This window comes from Lampetra planeri, chromosome 18, assembly GCF_965212315.1.
Source record: "Lampetra planeri chromosome 18, kcLamPlan1.2.h2, whole genome shotgun sequence".
NCBI classification, from domain to species: Eukaryota; Metazoa; Chordata; class Hyperoartia; order Petromyzontiformes; family Petromyzontidae; genus Lampetra; species Lampetra planeri.
Window position 1 is genome coordinate 1,603,149 of NC_136124.1, and position 19,634 is coordinate 1,622,782.

A 19,634-nucleotide genomic window follows, 5' to 3' on the forward strand; every position below is an offset into this window, starting at 1 on the left:
GATGTCGTCTGCGCCGTCTGTAACTTGAGTAGAGACGTACATCCTCGTCAGCTCGGAATTGCTACAGCCCATGCCCCGCCCTTTAATGCAGCTGATTGTCCGTACCTTTTAGCATTTGTCTAATATCTACGTGCTTGCGAACAGCACTTGCCCCAACAGTCTGGTAAGGCTGCACGGGGGATCTTTGTCCTTGTTTTGTGTGTTATTTATGGCAGCATCTGCCCCCACCGATGTGGGGTTGCCTACACCGGGGAATTATTCTCTCCGTGGTCGTGGTGGTGCAATGGTTCGTGCAAAGCCAGCAACGCCGGGCCACTGATGAAGTTGCTTCCCGGCCATGAGGGGCCGTCCATAAATGATGTCACGCGATTTTGGACGATTTTTGACCCCCCCCCTTCGTCACACGGCGTCACAAAAAGTCAGACCCCCCCCCCCCCTTCAAATATGACGTCACAAAGCTCTGCCCCCCCCCCCCTAAATAAAACATGCTTAAAATCGCTTTAAACTATTGTCATTGTAGTACGTATTTAATGTGGCGCTGCACTCTGATGTTGTAGGAGAAAACATTTAAAAAGTCTATTTAATTAAGTAGAACGTGTTATCTATATTTATTTAAAGTTGCGCATTTTGATGTGACGTCACATTTCCCCTCCCCCCCCTCTCGTCACACATCGTCACAAATGTCTGACCCCCCCCCCCCCTAGGTGCGTGACGTCATTTATGGACGGCCCCTGAGCAGCATCAGTGGGCGAGTCATATCAGAACCGGTCCTGGACCTCCCCTGGGTCAACTCAGCCCTAAAATGAGTACCCGCTGCAATGTGTAAACATCGGCGCTAGTGAGACAGAGGTTGTCCCGTGTGTGCGATGCAGCCTTAATAGGTGCTCCCTAACTCCACTTGCTAACAGCTAGTGTTGACTATAAACATGGGGGGTGGGGTGGGGGCATCATTGTGTGCTGTGCAGGCGTCGGCAAATGACGCGTGTTCTGTTAGCGTTGGTCCCAAAGCCCCTTGGTTACGGTTAAAGTCTCGCCTTATCAGACTGCGCACAGTCTGGCCCGAGACTTCTTCTACACAAAGTCGGTAAGAACTTTACAAACATTTTGCCACCTCTATTGACTTCCATGTATGTTTTCTCGCAGTGGGATTTTGGTTTTGTTTTAATATGTTTCTTGCCAATTGTTCACACTTTGCAGCAGAGGTGGGACAAAGTCATTGTTATGCAAGTCCAAGTCGAGTCGCAAGTCATCAAATTCATGACTCGAGTCTGACTCGAGTCCAAGTCACATGACTCGAGTCCACATCTCATAGGTGGGACAAAGTCATTGTTATGCAAGTCCAAGTCGAGTCGCAAGTCATCAAATTCATGACTCGAGTCTGACTCGAGTCCAAGTCACATGACTCGAGTCCACACCTCTGCTTTGCAGTGCTTCATTGAGCTGAGAGCTGAGCTGCGGTAGACTTGCCAAAGTAGCCAACAACAATGTTTTATTGCAGAGTTATTCTGTATTTAATTGTGAAACAGAGCAGGTGACTTGGCAGGATTGGAAATGACTAAAGCTTCGCTGGTATGAGGCTTTATAACGTGTCTTAATGTTTGATAATTAAAATGTACTCCCTAATACTTTTCGTCTGACCAAATCACCCTGATTTTGACCCCATCTCATCAAAGACCGGATGCTAAGCAGTGTTCGGCCTGGTGAGTACTTGGTTGGGATACTGTTAGAAAATTCCAGGTGTAGATTTGCACGGCAAGGCGGCCAGAAGATGACAGTATAGCAGTTGATTCTTGAACCAGTCTGCAGAGGTTCGAATTGTATACCCACTCGTATGCATGTAGATTTTTTGAGTATTCAATTTTCCTCCCATACGAAGCCAGACACTCATTGTTGGACATGTCCAACCATCCCTATGCAAGACACTCCTGAAAATGAATCTTGATTTTCAGACTTTGCTGTGTAAATATAGGGAATTATTCCTGTAAACCTCTGATTAGCACGGTCGGCTACGTACGGTGCGAAAGAAGTTCAACATACATACGTATAAACACTCCCGAATTGGTTTTAAACATCTTAATATGTAGAGGACTACAGAGAGTAGGCAGCACCGACTCGCTGCTGGGCTGCTGCTGCTACCTTACAGCACGTCTCTGGTTCCTGCGCGATTGTGAGATGCAATTTGCATGAACGACGACCGTATATTTATATCTAACAGCCATACATTTATACAGATTACCAGATATATAGAAATGAAGTCTGACGAGCTACATCATCATCACGACCCATGGGTGGAGAGCCCGTAGGTGTCCACTGCACATTTCGTCATTTGTTGTTTCCACTTTCCTCTCCGTCTTGTGCCAATGTGCTCAAGTAGTGGCCACGTCTTTCTGGCACCGACGTCTTGTGATGTCCTCGTCAAGCCGCTCTCTGTCAGCTCATCCTTCCTTCTTTCCGGTTCTATTTTTCCAAACAGCACACTGTTAATTGTCTTTGTTGTCCATCCTACATCGGTGTCCAAATAGGTCGATTTTCCGCATTACTCCCTTCATCAGGTCTTCTTCCATAATGTGCGTTGATTACCATACAAAGTAAATAATCTAACCGGTAATGGATAGTCAGTCATTTATATTAGCAATAATCATTTATATTAGATTAGTCATTTATATGCATTCATTAATTCCCCCTTCCCCCCACTTCGTGCAAAAAGTTGCTCACAAATGGTGTCACCACATCTGTCCCTCTATTTAAGGAGCGAAACAGGAGGATTTCTACACAAATCTGGCTGTCGCCTGATGAAGCTAGTTGTAATTACTGGCGAAACGTCGTACTCTTATTGGAAATGTTGTGGCTTTGCTCTCCAACACACCGGTGTGCTGTACTAGTGACGAATCGGCCACGTTCTGTTGACGTGACAACCCTTACTAGTTGGCTGTGTCGGGTGGTGGCGGGTTTAACGACACATGTATTAATGCGATCTAACCCAATACCCCTGCATTATGTCTTCTTCCATGTTGTCTTCTTCCAGGTCGCTCTTCGGGCCCAGCTGAGATGCGGTGCCCCTCTGCAGCAATACATTGAGAGTGCCGATATATTACATTGAGAGTGCCGATATATTACATTGAGAGTGCCGATATCTTACATTGAGAGTGCCGATATCTCAGCCCTGCCCAAGTCTCGCGTGCACACGAGGTGACCGCCTCCCGCTGCTGAAGTGCCGATGGCACGTGCACAGAGGGACTCGTGGTGACTCAAAGCCACGCGGTGGATTCCTGTTGCTGTGGTGACGGCAAGCCCGTGGAGACGCCAGCCGCATGCTGCCAAGACGCCAGCCACGTGCTGCCAAGACGCCGTGCTGGAAAGGTGATCGGGGAGGGGTTTAAACCTCACACTGGGCTGGCTCGCGGCCCCAGTAAACGTGCAACGTTGAGCCAACGTCGGTGCAACGTGTTCCAACCACATGCCGAGCGACGCTAGCCCAACGTTACAGGTTTACGTGGGGAACATCCAACCACCTTCTGGACTTGAATGACAATATGGGGGGGGGGGGGGGTGATGCTGCGTTTGCTGCGTTCACAGTGGTGTACCAGCACAGATTACACAAAGGTTCGATGCCTTCGTGGGTAACTCTGTGGCCTTAACAATGAAACGTGTATGATCCAGTGACGGGCATCTATCGCTTTCTTTTACATCGAAAGGAAAATAAAGCAGTTAAATGCAACCGCTTTGACCGAATCGATTATGTAAAAGTGAGGAACCAAATATTGACCTATTTCTCAGAATGCTGTATTGTTGTTTACTTTGACGAAAACGATTCTAATAGATGTATTTTTTTAATTCATAAACCGGTCTATCGCATGTAAAAAAAAAACATCTGACTTCGGTAGTGTTCATAGTTGGGCGGGAATGATGCGTCGATTAATCGATATACATCGATGGTAAATCTCACTTGACACCCATCAATTCACGTGAGAATCGATGGTCTTCAATTCATGTCATCAGTTCATGTCACCCCTGCAGCTACGAGAGGCGCTTCCATTCACCGAAATGTCCGCAACATTGTGTGTGACTTAATTACAACGATTCGTCGAATTGTGATATATTTTTACAGCGTTTAACAACGGTGGCTTGTTCCAGTAGTTGACTGAATGAGTTCTGTTTGAAAATAACTAAATGAGTAATACGCAATTTTTTTACAGACATGTTAATTGTATAAACCAAAGATGTGACTCTCGTAAGGATACTAATGACAGCCCATTCTCAATCAATTGCTGAATGATGGCCTCGATGTGTGTTGTTTGACCATACTTCACCATTTTATCAGTATGGGTTGGTAAACCCAGGATCAGTTCAGATATCACTCGCCACTAGCAGGTTTCCCCTTTACAGATGAACACAAAATTAACACATTCGTCAATAATACTGTGGCTGGCCTGAAAAAAAAAATAGGCGATGTTTCGGGCAATGACCCCTCTCCATATCACAAAGATATGTGAGTTTGGTTTAGTATTCCAAGGGCCATTGCTTGAAGTGTGACTGACATTTTACTTTCAAGGAAGTTTTAATAACAAAAGTTGTTTTTGTTATTAACACTGGTGCATCACTGCCAACAGCGCATCTCCCAACAATCCCTTCACAGATTGGCACATTCCAATTTAAACCCCTCAACATTTGCGCAGATCTCGGAAGTTGGAGCGTTCCATGTCACATGTGGGGGACGGGGGTCCAGGAGAGTCCTGGATTGGTCCGAAATTGAGCAGCCGTCGGCAAATGAATCTCCGGTATTTAAACCGGCAACTTGTCATGTTTGTGGCTGAAATCTTTTAAGGGCAAATATTCTAGTGGTGATGGCCCCACTCCCTGACTCGACACGTGGCACCCATGTTAGCATTGTCAAAGGAACAAAATAAAAAATAACGTGCCATTAAATACATTGCGAATTTTCTGAAAGTTTGCCAAACAATGTAGTCTACAGTAATCAATCACAATGCGATGACATGTTAGTTGACCAGGAGTGGGCTTTGCCTCTGTTCTATAAGTTTGCGTGTCAACACCGAGTGCAATGGGAATTCTTTGGTCTATGTCGTCGTGGGCCATGTAAGTGTATAGCACGAGACTTACAGCAATGGAGAACTTCAGACTGACCCTGTCCGATAAGCGATAATCTCCATGCTGTAATTTTAGGGGCAAAATAGTAATTTTTCTCATATTTTTCCGTAATTAAACCGTAAACGTAACTATAATTGTGCCAAATATCAGGTTCTAGTCATTCTGGAACATTCACGATAATGTGCGCTGCTCATTCACTCAGTCCTGCATTTGTATAATTGGTAAATCCACAAGCACCTGTAATCACCGCAACAACAAGCAACAGAGGCGAGTCCAAAATTGGCTCAAACGTATGCATCACCGAAGCATGGTGGCTACGACTCACTGCGCCATTCAACCGAATTAATGTTCGCTTCCTCCCCTCATTTCTTTATCCTCGCCGACGCTGTCCCCATCCCCCCCCAGGTCCAAATGTCGTGAGCACTGCTGAGACTCGGGTTACCCGCGGAGGGCTTCAGGGAGGGAGGGAGAGAGAGGGGGCGAGAGAGTGGGAGGGATCGTGAAGGGTGAGGTGGGGAGAGGTTTGTAGCGACAGAAAGAATCGATATCAGCAGGCGAGAGAGAGAGGCTGGAGGCAGGCAGCTTGCATGCGGCTTGACATCACTGCGAGCGTGGGGGCCAACACAATGGCATCTCGAAACAAAAGGCTTTGCCGGCTAGCGCCGTTACATCAACGCCATCCTTAACCGGGTTGCCCTTCTATTTTGCGACAACAAAAACACGCGAACCGTTGTGTTGTGAGTGAAGACTTTATTATTTTTTAGAACGCGGGCCACTGTTAAATGTGTTCAACAAGAACTATTACTGTGTGACAGATCGCCTCTTGATTTGGACGAAAGGCAGCGTGGTGGACAAGTGGCTGCAGCCTCAAGACGCGGTAAGTGTGGCACCTTGCTCACTGCTACGTCCACACAATGTTTACTTAACGCCGTTGCCTCGTCGGTCTCCCGTGAATAATACAGTAGTACTACATTTGTGGTGGCCTCAATGGGATTATAAATACAGCTCGTCTTTCCTTCGATATCTGTAAGGGTCATGAACATTGTAGCCTCCTTTTTAGGGGCTGCTCTGCGCGGTCTGTACATCTGTCACGCGCTGGGCTGTCTCTTCATCCGTCTGTCGTGGCTCAAGATTAATGAAGGCAATGACAGTGAAACGATGATGCATCTATCTGACAATGAGGCTGTATATGCGCGTGGGCAGTGATACGAATCCGACAATGTAATCAAATTGTTTTAATTTGATTACATGAATGTTTTTATTTGAAACCCAAAAACACGTTATTATGAATGTATGAAGCAACAGATGTCAGTCACGTGGGCATGTTTTACAACATATCACCCTTCATTCCTTAAATAGAAGCTCCTTGTTCAGCTGCTCAAACACAAATACGTTTAAGGAAAACAACTCAATTAGTTCTGAGATAATCGCAGGTGCAATGTGTGTTTTAACTGCGGTACAATTTGTTGTGACTCCTAAACATGCACTCGCTTAATCATTCGGTAGGGTGAGGCGATGCTGCAATTGATAAACGCTCAGCACTGCGAACCCCGTGACCAGAGTTGTTTGATTCCCAGCAATAGCGAAATATTCCTGGGTACCAGCCCACACTTCACTGCAAGTCTCCCTGTGACCAGCATGTTGAAATATGGTCAAACAAACATCCATAACCGACAGATGATTGATTGACATCGGGCTGTAAATGTCAATCACTTGGCATGTCGAGCTTGATTTGAAGCTTTCGTGACTGCATGAATCCATACTCTCTGCTTCTTTGGGTAAAATCACGTAGGTAGAAAAAATAATAAAGGAACACGACGTTTCGCTCGCAACACAAGTGTCCGTCATCAGGTGAGAAAGCATGATCTGCTGTTGTGGCTTTATATAGGCACGAGAGGGGGGGGGGAAGGGGGGGTTTGTAGAGTCGTGGCTGCAGGAGTTCACGACTCAAGCTCATGGACATGCTGATTTCTACAGCCCCCACCCGTCCCTGCACGCCACAAACCCTCCCCCCTCTCCCCCCCGTGCCTATATAAAGCCACAACAGCAGATCACGATTTCTCACCTGACGATGGACGCTTGTGTTGCGACCGAAACGTCGTGTTCTTTTTATTATTTTGTCTATCTAGGCGACTTCACCGAAAGCAGCAGAGAGTGTGTGTCGAGCTTGTTTAGATCAGCTTGCCTTGCGCTAGTATTGATGCCAGTGTCTCATTGCTCCCAGTCACTCTGGTTTCTAATTCAACGTTTGAATCTCACCCTTGCTGTCCCTTGTGAGTGTGGCTTCCAGGCTGTGCACCCACCCGCGTTAATACATAACAAACACCTGCGTGTAACCTTAATGAGAAGGTTAATTATTCTGCTGAATTGCGTGCCTTCAAGGCATTACTGTAAATAGGTACTTTCAATGTGAACTTGGGTTGACCTTGTGTGATGTTTTTAATTGGTTACAAATGAAAACCTTTGTTCATATCAAGACCGTAATTATAATACATATTGGGGGGGGGGCACATCCCCCCCCCCCAATATTCAAATATGCTCAAAATGTCCCCACTAATATATTGCTATAAAATATATTTCTGTTTATATGATTCTGGTTATGGTTGTACTTTATTAATCCCTAATCACTGCCATTACATACAATGAAACAAGAAAAGGTAAAAAAGAAATAATTGTAAAAAAAAAATAGTCCATCCCATGTGTTTGTGAATTATTTAATATTTTAGGCAGGAAATTCGTTTTCAAATTTAGATTTTTTTTCTGGGGGGGGGAGGACCCCAGACCCCCTGGAAGATTTGGTCCCCCCAATGTTGACTCCATGGCTACGGCCCTGGTTCATATCCCAATGAAGAGCCCTCTGACATGAGACATCTCTTATAAAGTAGGCCTTAAAGACATTCAGTGAATGGGCAACTGTATTTATTGGTTTTATATTCCTGGCCATGGCTCGTGTCATTGGTGAGTGACATCTGAACTGGTCATAGCCCCCCCACCCTTTCACCAACTTGCCCTGACCAGGGTAGATGAATATGGCCAAATAACCCCAACGACAGATACAGCATGGGGAGGCCTTCATTGACACAGGGCTGTATGTACATCGTGATGAAACAAATATATTTCACGGTCTATTAATTCATTGCGATGTGATATTGTTATAGTAGGAATACAGCCACAGGAGGCTAGTTAGGATGGCATAGGCAGCGTGATACCCGACTGAAACCTGAGCCAATGTCCGCGTGTACAGTGGCAGCAACCAGCGCGTGTCTATTCGCGATGCTTTCTCTCTCGTGTCTGCCGCGTGCACCGGCGATGTCTAGGAGGACGCACGCGGCGCGTGCTTTGTTTTTCCGAAACGATGCGTGAAGGCTAAAGCGCACGGGCAGATAGATAATCTTACGCCCCCACAAAAGCCGTGTTGTGTGGGGAGGGGAGGATTTTGCGTAACGGTTGGCCGGACGGGGCTACCCATGTGCACGCATACTAATTGTGTGCCTGCATGTGCCGAATGGTCTCCGGGCGTAAGATTGCATCGCTGAGATAGACCACGAATTGTAAAACTGCGGGGATTTGTAGCCGTTCGTTTGGGTTATTTTGAAAGCTTCGTTTTTTCAACACAAGTGCAGTACTGGCAATGTCAAAGCCAGTTCAGCAGTTTGCACTTTCCAATGATCTGCAGTAACTGCAGATCTACAGCTGAGTGTTACCGTACATGTTCATACCTGTCAACCACTTATCGGTGTCGACTTTATGACAGATCAACTCAGATCTTATTGGTCACCCCGTCCCCTTTTAAATCTCAACGTTCATCCTACAAAGTTCCATCACAAGGGATAAACACAAAAAAATAGACAAAACACATTTTGTGTCCATATTGAAACGGCTGTACGACGTATGGACTTGAAAACTCAATTTCCCTGCACAAGAATACGGGTAAACCATATGGGTTTACAGGTCCGCATGTTTGTTTCCTGCTTAAACGTCGGTGCTCTCTAATATGTGAATGTAGCAAGAGTGATTTTGAGGGCCCAATTTATTTGTGAATGTAAGGTCAATTTTCTGCCAATTTTCTGAGAAGAAATGCCAAAATTGCAGACATGTGTGAACATTGGGACCCTCAGATTGCCATATATCTGCCGATAGTGCCTTTCTTGTCAACAGATGTACGAATTCCCCTCGTGTCTTATTGAACTATGGCGTTATGGTGCTGTCTGACAAAGCACTGTATTTATTTATGGTTTCTTAGGTTTTCTTTCCAAGCCGTTAAATTGTACAACCTGTACCCCCCCCCCCCCCCTTTTAAATAGATTTAATAAAGTTGCTGACTTTCATTTCTTAAGGAAGGCCATAGTGAAATCATATTTAATTGAAAGTGTTTGAGGAACAATGTCAGCCTAATAATAATTTATTTTAATTATAAAAAAATGCAAACCGGTTTGTTTCTTACAGAAATGGCTACAGAGGTTACTCAAGACGATGACTTGGCTGCCCACATAACACAGGTAACCTTCCTCTACTTAACACCTTCGCTCAAGGCGCTTAACGTAGTTTAGAAAACGGTAACAACAGAATAACTTACATGGCAAGGGGGTGCAAAGGCTGAGGAATGAGTGACCGCGACAGAGGGGTAACTTAGGGGTCACACAAGGGTATGGGAGGGACGGGAAGGGGTGGAGGGGCGAGGGAAGAGGAAGAGAATGGGCAGTAGAGTGGAGCTTTAGGAAGGGAACGGAAGGAGGTTAAGGATGGTGACTGCTTAATGTACAGGGGCAGTGTTGAGTCTATGAACAGTGTTGAGTCTGTGGGCAGTGCTGAGTCTATAGGCAGTGTTGAGTCTATGGGCAGTGCTGAGTCTGTGGGCAGTGTTGAGTCTATGGGCAGTGTTGAGTCTATGGTGCAGTGTTGAGTCTATGGGCAGTGTTGAGTCTATGGGCAGTGTTGAGTCTATGGGCAGTGCTGAGTCTATGGGCAGTGCTGAGTCTATGGGCAGTGTTGAGTCTATGGGCAGTGCTGAGTCTATGGGCAGTGTTGAGTCTATGGGCAGTGCTGAGTCTATGGGCAGTGCTGAGTCTATGGGCAGTGCTGAGTCTGTGGGCAGTGCTGAGTCTATGGACAGTGCTGAGTCTGTGGGCAGTGTTGGGTCTATGGACAGTGCTGAGTCTATGAACAGTGCTGAGTCTGTGGGCAGTGCTGACTCTATGGACAGTGCTGAGTCTGTGGGCAGTGCTGAGTCTATGGACAGTGCTGAGTCTATGGACAGTGCTGAGTCTGTGGGCAGTGCTGAGTCTATGGACAGTGCTGAGTCTATGGACAGTGTTGAGTCTATGGGCAGTGCTGAGTCTATGGACAGTGCTGAGTCTATGGGCAGTGCTGAGTCTATGGGCAGTGCTGAGTCTATGGGCAGTGCTGAGTCTATGGGCAGTGCTGCTCAATGTACAGGGGAAGTTGATTCCAGTGGAGGGGTGCAAGGAGGGGGAGAAGGGCCGGAAACGAAATTGGCACAGGGAGTAGAAGGTGGAGAGAGAGGGGAGGTCCGTGTTGGGACAAAGAGGACTTGGGGGGACATGGCAGGAGATGAGAGAGGGGAGATGAGGTGGGGCAAGGCCCAGTCTTGGTAAAGATCAACATGTGAAAGTAACATTAAGCTGAGAGTGACGAGATAAATAAGCAGAAAGTCCAGCTCCTTGAACATATTTGTATCTCTAGATAAAAGAATACAGGTATTGTACAATAACATTGCATGGCCTCCTGGGAGGGTGGATGAGCGCCTTCATCCAGCAGTAGATTTCAACAAATGTTTCTTCATTATTTTTGGCATACTCTATTCACCGAATCTCTGTTCAGACAGAGCTCTTCAAATAACAGAATAAATAGTAAGTTAACCGTTTGATTTAAACGAGTATGCTCAGAGACATATTTAACCTCCCACTCTGCAAACATTTAGACTGCCACTGGTATGTACACAACGTTTCAAAGAGGGCATTTCCTCAATCAGTTGTTCTTACTTTGGTCAGGTGAGAGCCCATGAAAGCAGTGGGTCTACGTCGGTTAAAGTACAGTCGTTTGATCTGCTGCTCGCATAGAATCAGAGCTCCCAATGCAAAAGGCACAAGGGGGTCGAGCAAATGTTAGTCTACGCACCCAATTCCACCGAAGTTCGATTCTCGGCTGTGGTTAGCGTGAGTGGAGAGTGATGCCCGAATCAGTCCTGAGCGCACCGCCTTCACCAGCCTGCGCTGACGAGTGTGGTGAAGTGTGGCACGGAGGGACCTTCACCCCCAAGTGGTTTGACGAAAGGCTGTCAATTATCGTTCTGTTTTATTTATTTTATTTACATGTGTACAGACGTTACCCCACATGCCTCGACAGTGAAGACACTTCACACGTGACTGCAGCAATTCTTCACTCACATTGGCTCCACCTGTGCCTGGTATTCAGAGGGAGGGGAAAAAAACATTATATAAGAGACTCCGTCACTGCCCCAATGAAATGCAGCTACAGGCATCGCACAAAGTTAATCGATAAGTCTTGACGGCAAAGGTTTCAGTTACCAAACAAGGTTACTGCACAATATTGGATGAAGTGACCTCTTCTACCTGGGTATCCCTTCCAACACATCTGGCCAATGTGGCAGAGTGGACCAAATGCCCTGTTGGAAGTTCGCTTGAACGGATGTCCTTTCTGCCAGGAGTGGCGTGAGCAAGCACTTGCAGGGCTGCGCCTTCACCTTTTTACCTTTACTTGGGAATTGCAAACGACAAAATCACCCGCAATGAGGCTGATCTCGTGAGATCTCGGAAGCCAAGCAGGCTTGAGCCTGTTGTGGGCAGCAAAGGGCAGTTTCAGCTGGATCAGTGTTTGTACTTTACTTCTATGCTCCCACTTCTTTATTTGCCACCGTCACCAATCCATACTGGCCGGCAGAGGTGTGGACTCGAGTCATGTGACTTGGACTCGAGTCAGACTCGAGTCATGAATTTGATGACTTGCGACTCGACTTGGACTTGCATAACAATGACTTTGTCCCACCTCTGCTGGCCGGTAATGGTGAAATCGTGGTCAAACATCCCCCACAAACCCACAACGGGCATGGGTAGGGGGCCTTCTTCATCCCGGCAGCGGATTGACCAGCGGCCGTGCCCTGGGTCACGCGTCGGCAGCGAATTCTCTGCGGGTGTCACGGAACGGCCCCGCGCGGCCCGTTCCGTTGAGAGCGAGTCGTGGCGTCGGGAGTGGACGTGTCTGAGCAGGTCCTACAGTGCGGTGGGGGGGGGTAAAGGCTTTGGGGAGGGAGTCGTGTGCGTGTGTTGTGCAGTCGCCAAACGTGGCGCCCTACTGGAAATGTGTGAAAAAGAGCTTCACGGCTCATCGGATTCCTCCAGCACGAATCAAGATTGTGACTCTGAAGGGAAGAGGAAGGCACGTGTTGGGTCACCTCCACGTCGCTTCTTTAAGCCGCTTGCTTGGCCAGAAACTCAGCGATTGTGCCAAACTACCTCGTGGCAACAATTCACAATCTCTAAATGACGAGGAAAAACCCACGTCACGTGGACACATCAATAGAAACCTGTTATCTCGCGAGAAAGGCTATCGCAACGGAAACGCTGACAGGTTTAAAATAATTATTGCCATTAGTCAAGCTGATGGGCCCTCGAAGTGACATCATCATCATCAGTGCCAGCAGCAGCCGTGGTCTATCCACTGCTGGATGAAGGTGTCCCAAAGTCGTTGCCATCCTTGGTCACGTGATGCAGAAATGTGTTTGGCTCTTGCGTGTCAGCCGAAATAGCCACATGCCGCGCGTAGAATAGCCATGCTAGTTATTAGCCCACTGAATTGCACTGATTCGATGTTGCCATTTGATTTAAGGATCACGTTTTTTCGTCTCATTTTTACTGTCTCGTTTTCATTATTTATCGTGAACTTGTTTTTACAACGTTGCACACTCCATTTGCCTAAACGTAACAATATTATGTCTATTTCATGAAATTAACATGAATCTTAAATGGCCGATTCTCACGTGCGTGATTCGATGCATTTATCGTGAGTGAAAGAATCAATGTTTTTGTTTTCACGAAACAATGCCGTAACATACCGAGCGTACGATACGGACAGCCTTAGGGGTCGGCCATGAGAGTCGGTTAAGCTGGTTGCAAAGCTCTTCAGGGGGGTGCTGGATATGCATGAGGGGAAGAAAGGGAGCTCACAAACCCGCGATCGATTGGCGATCGAATCTTCAGCAACCTCCTTGTCTGTGGAACAAGACTCTTCTGCAGCACACTATGGACTATCAGCTGATCAAGTCTTTTAAATCCTGTCTTGTAAGAGATTTGTTTCCGCTCGTATGCCACCTGTCTGTATAGATTGCGTGACTTTTATATAAAACACATTCTTTTAGCCAAGGGATTGTTTAGCGTTGGGTTATTGAATGTAAAGCACTCTGAGGCATTGTGTGAACGGTGCTGTTTCTAATATCGAGTATTAGTTGGTTAGAAACACAGAGCAGCAACATTGTTTCTGGATGGGTCCTGAACATGCGACACGATACGCGTACGGTACGCGAATCGTTCCGTAGCTTTATAACTCATGGGTTCCACATCACGCTTCTGCCGATGACCCTGATACTACGGTGGTTGCCTTGCGTGGCTCGTCTCGAGAGAGACGGGGGGAGAGAGACCGTCGTTTTAATAATAGAACATCTCCTGTTCACAAGGGGAGACCTGGGGGGGGAGGTGCTCTTCAGAGAGGAGAAAGGGGCCCTGCCTTGTTCCGCCGTAACCACTCGGGAGACGCGAGTCTAGAAAAATAAACGTGAATTGTCTTGCGCAGAAGACAAAAGTGTGGTTTTGTTTGGTGGCTGCTATTTAAATCGCCCCCCCGTCCGTCCGTTCGGTCTATGCTGTTGATGCCACAGTTTGTGTCTTCCAAGGAGCTCAACAAATTGGTGGTGTAGACTGTAGAAGATGAGTGACGCTCAGCATTATTGCACGCTGTCCCCAAAGTCATGGTGAGCCCAAGGCATCGTGCTTCGCGTGTTGTTGACATTATAAACAACCAGTTGTTGGCCTGTGCAGAAGTAAATCGTGCATATACAGCTACTGGAGTGTATATCCATGCCATGCATTTTGTTTATCAAGTCATTGGGTGACGCTGCTGCTCCTCCTGCGTTAGCAGTGGTGCTAACGTGCTCACAACTCAATTGGATTTGTGTGTGCATTAGAATTGGCAACGTATTTACGATTCGTGCTAAATCATTTCCAATTACATTTAGGCGAATGGAGCAAACACGACTGTACGCACAAGATGAAACAATCGAAAGCAAAACAAAAGCAGCGTAACTTTTTTTTAAATTATATTTCAATAGAATCGTCACGAATCGCGACAATTCATTGAAATGCCAGCTCCCCAGATCGGGCCGCATTCCGAGTGATCTGATTAAAGCAATGCCGAATGTACTCCACTGCTCTATGTACGTAGCGATCCAGTAAACATGCAACCGTGAGCCCATCCACGTGTTCGACGTCTGGCCCAACATTGGCAGGTTTACTGTGGACTTAGAAGGGTGCTCTGTGAACATGTGCCACAACACCGACGCGGCGCGGGGTGTGAATCCAGGAGGATGTTTGCCCCGCGGCTTCTGCACAATCACGTCGCCTCCTATGAAAAAGGAAGCCACGCTGGGTGGGGGGGTGTCAGCATGTGAGGACTGTGCTGTCCTGCGTAGGCGACGATGCCGCCGGTAGAGCAAATCACCTGGAAACCAGCGCTGCTCCCCAACACACACACACACGTGGCGGTAAGTCGCCACGTGTGTGTGTGTGTGCAAGTGTCGTCAATCTCGCTGTTTGTTCAGTGGGGGCGAAGCAGAGACAACCTGGGTGTGTGAAGTGGGGGGGGCATAGCCAGTAATGGTCACGTGGCTTGTATGATGTGTGTACACGCTGTGTGTGTGTACACGCTGAGTGTGATGCGTGTACACTGTGTGATGTGTGTACACACAGCAGTGACACGACAAAAGAGATGTAACATAACATTATAAGCTCCACCGTATTTATTTACATGTAGTTTCGAAGTTTTTTTTTCAATATACATTTTATAAATCAATAAATATTTTGCCGTTCCAATCGTTTACAGTGCAGACGCACAGCGTTGCCGTTTAATGATCGCCGTCATGTCCCACGTTTTGCCCCACGTTGCCCAGGGGGCTTAGTTCCTGAAGAAGCCCCTGGTACGTGGAAGCAAAACGTCGGACATCGTGGCAGACGCCACACTCGGTACGACCCGGAATTTTTTTCATTAATAAAACGGCGACCACCGACGCGTTGGCAACACAGTCGATGGCAGTGGAGAGAGCAATAAAAAAAACCCTGAGCCAGACTTCTCCTTTGAAATGGAATTATTTTCCTTCTCGGAACATTTCATTTAAGGTAAATGCCGCCTTCTTGGGATGGTGTTTTTTTTTGTTTGGAACGTTTTAGTCGCTGGAATATCACACGTGTTGCCGCAGTTTTATTCCACATGTGGTTAAGATGACACCGATAATAAAAACAAACTTTCGACTTTGGCTGTGTAGCAATGGGTTTTAACGTATTTTGATTATCGTGCCAACACACATGGTAACCTGTTGCTTAGATGTTCTTTTGGAAAAAAAATTTTTTATTCACTATTACAAAAAAGGAGACGACTTCATGTTATTCGTGTGTAAGACAAGTGCTAAATTACGTGGACACTTTCCATGCAAACATTTAAAACGTTTGATCTCTTCATAAAACCTCCGGAAAGGTGTGTTCCTTTGATTTGCTTAGTGTGTTTTTTTTCTATCGAGGCAGTGTGCGGGACCGATAGATCACATTCTGACGCACGTATACACCACCAACATAAGCCAAACCGGTTGTGAAAAGCAGGGGATAGAAAGATAGGGAACAGGCCCGCTGCCCCAAACCATACAGGGGGGTCCCACCGGGTGTACTGCTGTGTTTAAACTAAATGGGCGGCGCTAGGCCCAAGCAAATGAAGCAAACATTTAAAGCCCCCAAGTAGCTCACGGGGGGGGGGGGGCTCAGAGTCACGAAAAACTCGTGAATCTGGGGTGCGCCAAATATCAACTCCACTTCAAATCCTCATTAACACAACTGAACTGAAATGAACTGAAACACAACAAGTCCATTAACATAATAGGGTTTTCCACCTTTTTTTCTGGCAACAAAACTGAAACCTTTTAACAAGGATTCATGTCACTGCATTAAACACAATACTTGCAGTCAAAATGCAAACAAGTGTGTTTTTGTTCGCAAGTGTGTTTTTTGTTTGCATTTTGACTGCAAGTATTGTGGTTAATGCAGTGACATGAATCCTTGTTAAAAGGTTTCAGTTTTGTTGCCAGAAAAAAGGGGAAAACCCCTTATTATTATATTTTGGTCTAATGATGAAGTTCATTAACATTAAACGCCAATTAAGCTCTCTCATCTGGTCTGCAACTCTCTTATCTTATTCCTCTACATCCACATCGTTTTTCTTGTTAATTTCTCCTGTGAATTGAAAGGGGGAGGGGGTGGGACTCATACATTATTTTTTCTGCTTGGGGCCCCGCAATGGGTTAGCACTGCCACTGATTACAATCGTCCGCTGGGTTTTCTGCACTTTAAGGAAATGAAGGCAAAGTAATTGGGCTGAGATTATTAAAACTATTATTAAAATAGTGGCAAGTAAATTAGTATACGACGAGATGTTATATCCCTCACCTGCTATGCAGGAGGTCGTGGGTTCGATCCCGACCCTGCTGCGTGCTGTATATTTGGAGGTCACATGGTCTCTCTCCCCGTGGTCGCGTGGATTTTTCTCTGGGTGTTTTGCACTCCACATACAAAAAAAACATGCATTTAGATTATTCGGCAGCTGCTATAAATTCCCACATGTAACGATGATATCAGCCATTTCGATTAGCTATCATGTGTGGCCAGGTCATCTCTGAAAAACAGCAAATAGTTCAGTGGCCTTTAGTTGGTTAAAAAAGAGATATAGTTAAGTAACTATATTAAAGATTATAGTTAAGTAAGTTCATTTCTCAATTTGTGTACTGCAGAGTTTGCCCAACCAGGGGCAAGACACCCAAAGGCTCATTTTGACTTCAGGCAGACCACATGTGGACTGTGTCCAAATCCCTGCAAAGCTTGAAGTGTTTATTTAAATCCGGGCTTCCCAGGTGGATGGGTGGCTCAGGAATCAAGAGTGCTGAGCCGGCACCCCCTGAGAGCCTGGTGGTGAATCTGGGTTCCATCCACGCTTGAGTTAACTGGGTTCTCATGGCTTTATGTCCTCAGCCTGGTCACCAATTAAATCCCATTACATTCTATTTTGTTTTCCTTTAATTTGTTGAATCTCAGCTTTGGGAACTAACATATGTTGGTTTGACTGTCACGTGACATTTATTTCTAGCAGGGCACACAGGAAAGTGCAGCCCTTCGTGTGCTTCTTAAAAATGTCACTCGTAGGCATTTCAGAAGACTTTCTATGGAGTCTTCCACGATGGCGTTTACTTGTTTGTTTAGCAAGTGCGTTACAACTCTACGAGTTGTTCCAGCTCTACAGCATTCGGTCACTACTGGTTGTAACATTAGCTTCGACTGAGGGGTGGGGGGGGGGAGATGGGCAACTGCGATGCTGAATCCATTGCACCCCACCAAACCTCCCACCGTGATCCATTCTCTGGCACACGGAGTGACGGCATCGCTCGACGTGTGCTCCAAATGGACGCTTAATATGTGAGGCGGATGGGAGGCAGATGGAAGACAATTGTGGAAACAAAACAAAAACACAGAAAACAAAACCAATTCTCGCTTCTTTACCTCTTTTCCTCTCCGCTGGGCTGGGTCGCAGCTGCACACGCTGGTGTCGGAGCTGAAGGAGGGCTTCACGGGCGCCGTGCAGGAGTTGGCTCGGATCCAGTACGGGGACTCGTACCTGGAGGAGAGGATTGAGCGCGACCGCGCCGAGTGCGCCCAGCAGACGCAGCAGCTCAAGGAGCTGCTGCTGGGGCTCAAGGTGCATCCCCTGTTGCCGCCCGCATTAGCACAGCGCCAGGGGCAGCCAGCCACCCGGGCAACCAGCCAGCCAGCCAGCGCGACCGCCCGTGCACTGCGCGGCATACCAGCTGCCTTGTTGCCCTTTACGAAAGGGGAATAAGAAAATCAACCGATTCACTCTTAATGCACTAAGCTCATCATATGTCTTCAAGATCACCGGAGATGGGCATGATTATTACTTGGATTGGAGACTGCCTCGGAGCATCGGTTGGTGGAGACTTGGCCTGTGAGGTAGCAAGGAGATGGAAGCCACAGCAATGGTTCCTGGATTTGATCTGTGTTAACCTCTAATTTTTATTTTATTTTTCCGGTGTCCTCCAATTCATTCTGACAATGCCACTAAATAATGGTGTTGGCCAAGCATCCCAATGCATGCAGGACTCTCCTGAAAAATAGAATCTTGACATTCAGTGAGGCTTCGTTTGGTCAAGCCACACCTCACCATCGCTTTCTTTCCTTCTACCAAATTCTTCAGAAATTTCACTGCCAGGGTTTGCTCTCAGATTCTCGTCCCACTGATGGGGTTTTACATCCAGTTTGTGGCCATGTTTTTTCTCTCTCTCCTGTATTCGGTGGTACTGCTGGCCAACGCATCCGTTCACCGAGTCCGTTTGTTTCTGACTCTCACCCCGTTGTCTAGGACGAGCTGGCGGACGTGGCGGTGCAGCTGCGGAAGGTGTCGGAGCGGCAGGCGAGCCTGGAGCAGCAGGTGGAGGCGCTCGCGAGCGAACGGTCGTGTGCTCCAGCGCAGCGGCAGACGCCTGTGACGCGCAGGTGACCAGCGGGGTGGAAAATTAGAGCTCACTCCTCGTTTCCCCACGGATACCCACGAAAGTGAGCCGGCTCGGTTTTTCAGACATCTCGGTGGAAAGATGTTACCTACGCCAGGTCGTGGGTTCGATCCCGGCCCTGACACCTGCTGTATATTTGGAGTTTGCGTGTCTCTCTCCCTGTGGTCGCATGGATTTTTCTCCGGGTCCTCTGCTTTTTCCCTCCACATTTAGAAACATGCGTTTAGAGTATTTGGCTGTTATAAATGTCCACATGATAGGCCACTTCATTGATCTTTCATTTGTGGCCAGATCGCTTCTAAAAGAGAGCTATATAGTTCAGTGGGGGCCTTACCTGGTAAAATAAAATGAAAATAGTTTTAGGCCTGGGATTACCCCTCTGACCCGCGTTTTAGAATTTGTGCTCACTTTTGGAATACGCGATGCAACGTAAAAGGCACTGTAACTGCAGGAATTGTGTTGTTGTTGTTGAGAGTTGCCACTCGCTGATAATTAATTTTCACTCTCTATATGATTTTGGCAGCTTAACTCACCACTTTCATGACTTGACGAAACGTCACCTACACTACATTTGGCAACATTTCGAAAAATCTGAGATGGTCTCCTACCACGGACTGAGAGAAAAACCTTCCTGCGCTTGTTATTAAGTGACCTTATG

The 19,634-nt window shown here is 46.8% G+C and overlaps 1 protein-coding gene across 2 annotated transcripts; it reads left to right on the plus strand.

Moving 5' to 3' along the window:
- The first annotated feature begins 1,426 nt into the window (after window positions 1–1,426).
- Window positions 1,427–19,333, plus strand: ARHGEF33 (Rho guanine nucleotide exchange factor 33). 2 transcript variants are annotated; one of them, XM_078602244.1, is made up of 5 exons: window positions 1,427–3,360; window positions 5,922–5,983; window positions 9,553–9,605; window positions 17,980–18,144; window positions 18,826–19,333. In XM_078602244.1, exons 3-5 carry the CDS (start codon window positions 9,555–9,557, stop codon window positions 18,961–18,963), a joined length of 354 nt encoding a protein of 117 aa, XP_078458370.1. In that variant the 5' UTR covers window positions 1,427–3,360; window positions 5,922–5,983; window positions 9,553–9,554; the 3' UTR covers window positions 18,964–19,333. The 2 variants fall into 2 exon arrangements, with proteins under 2 accessions (XP_078458370.1, XP_078458371.1); XM_078602245.1 differs by lacking the exon at window positions 1,427–3,360 and having other exon boundaries at window positions 5,642–5,983.
- Window positions 19,334–19,634: the final 301 nt, after the last annotated feature.

Coding starts and splice junctions, on each gene's coding strand:
- ARHGEF33 (XM_078602244.1), top strand. CDS start 9,555: ATGGCTACAGAGGTTACTCAAGACGATGACTTGGCTGCCCACATAACA. Junction 9,606..17,979: donor TGGCTGCCCACATAACACAG/GTAACCTTCCTC, acceptor GCTGGGTCGCAG/CTGCACACGCTGGTGTCGGA. Junction 18,145..18,825: donor AGCTGCTGCTGGGGCTCAAG/GTGCATCCCCTG, acceptor CCCGTTGTCTAG/GACGAGCTGGCGGACGTGGC.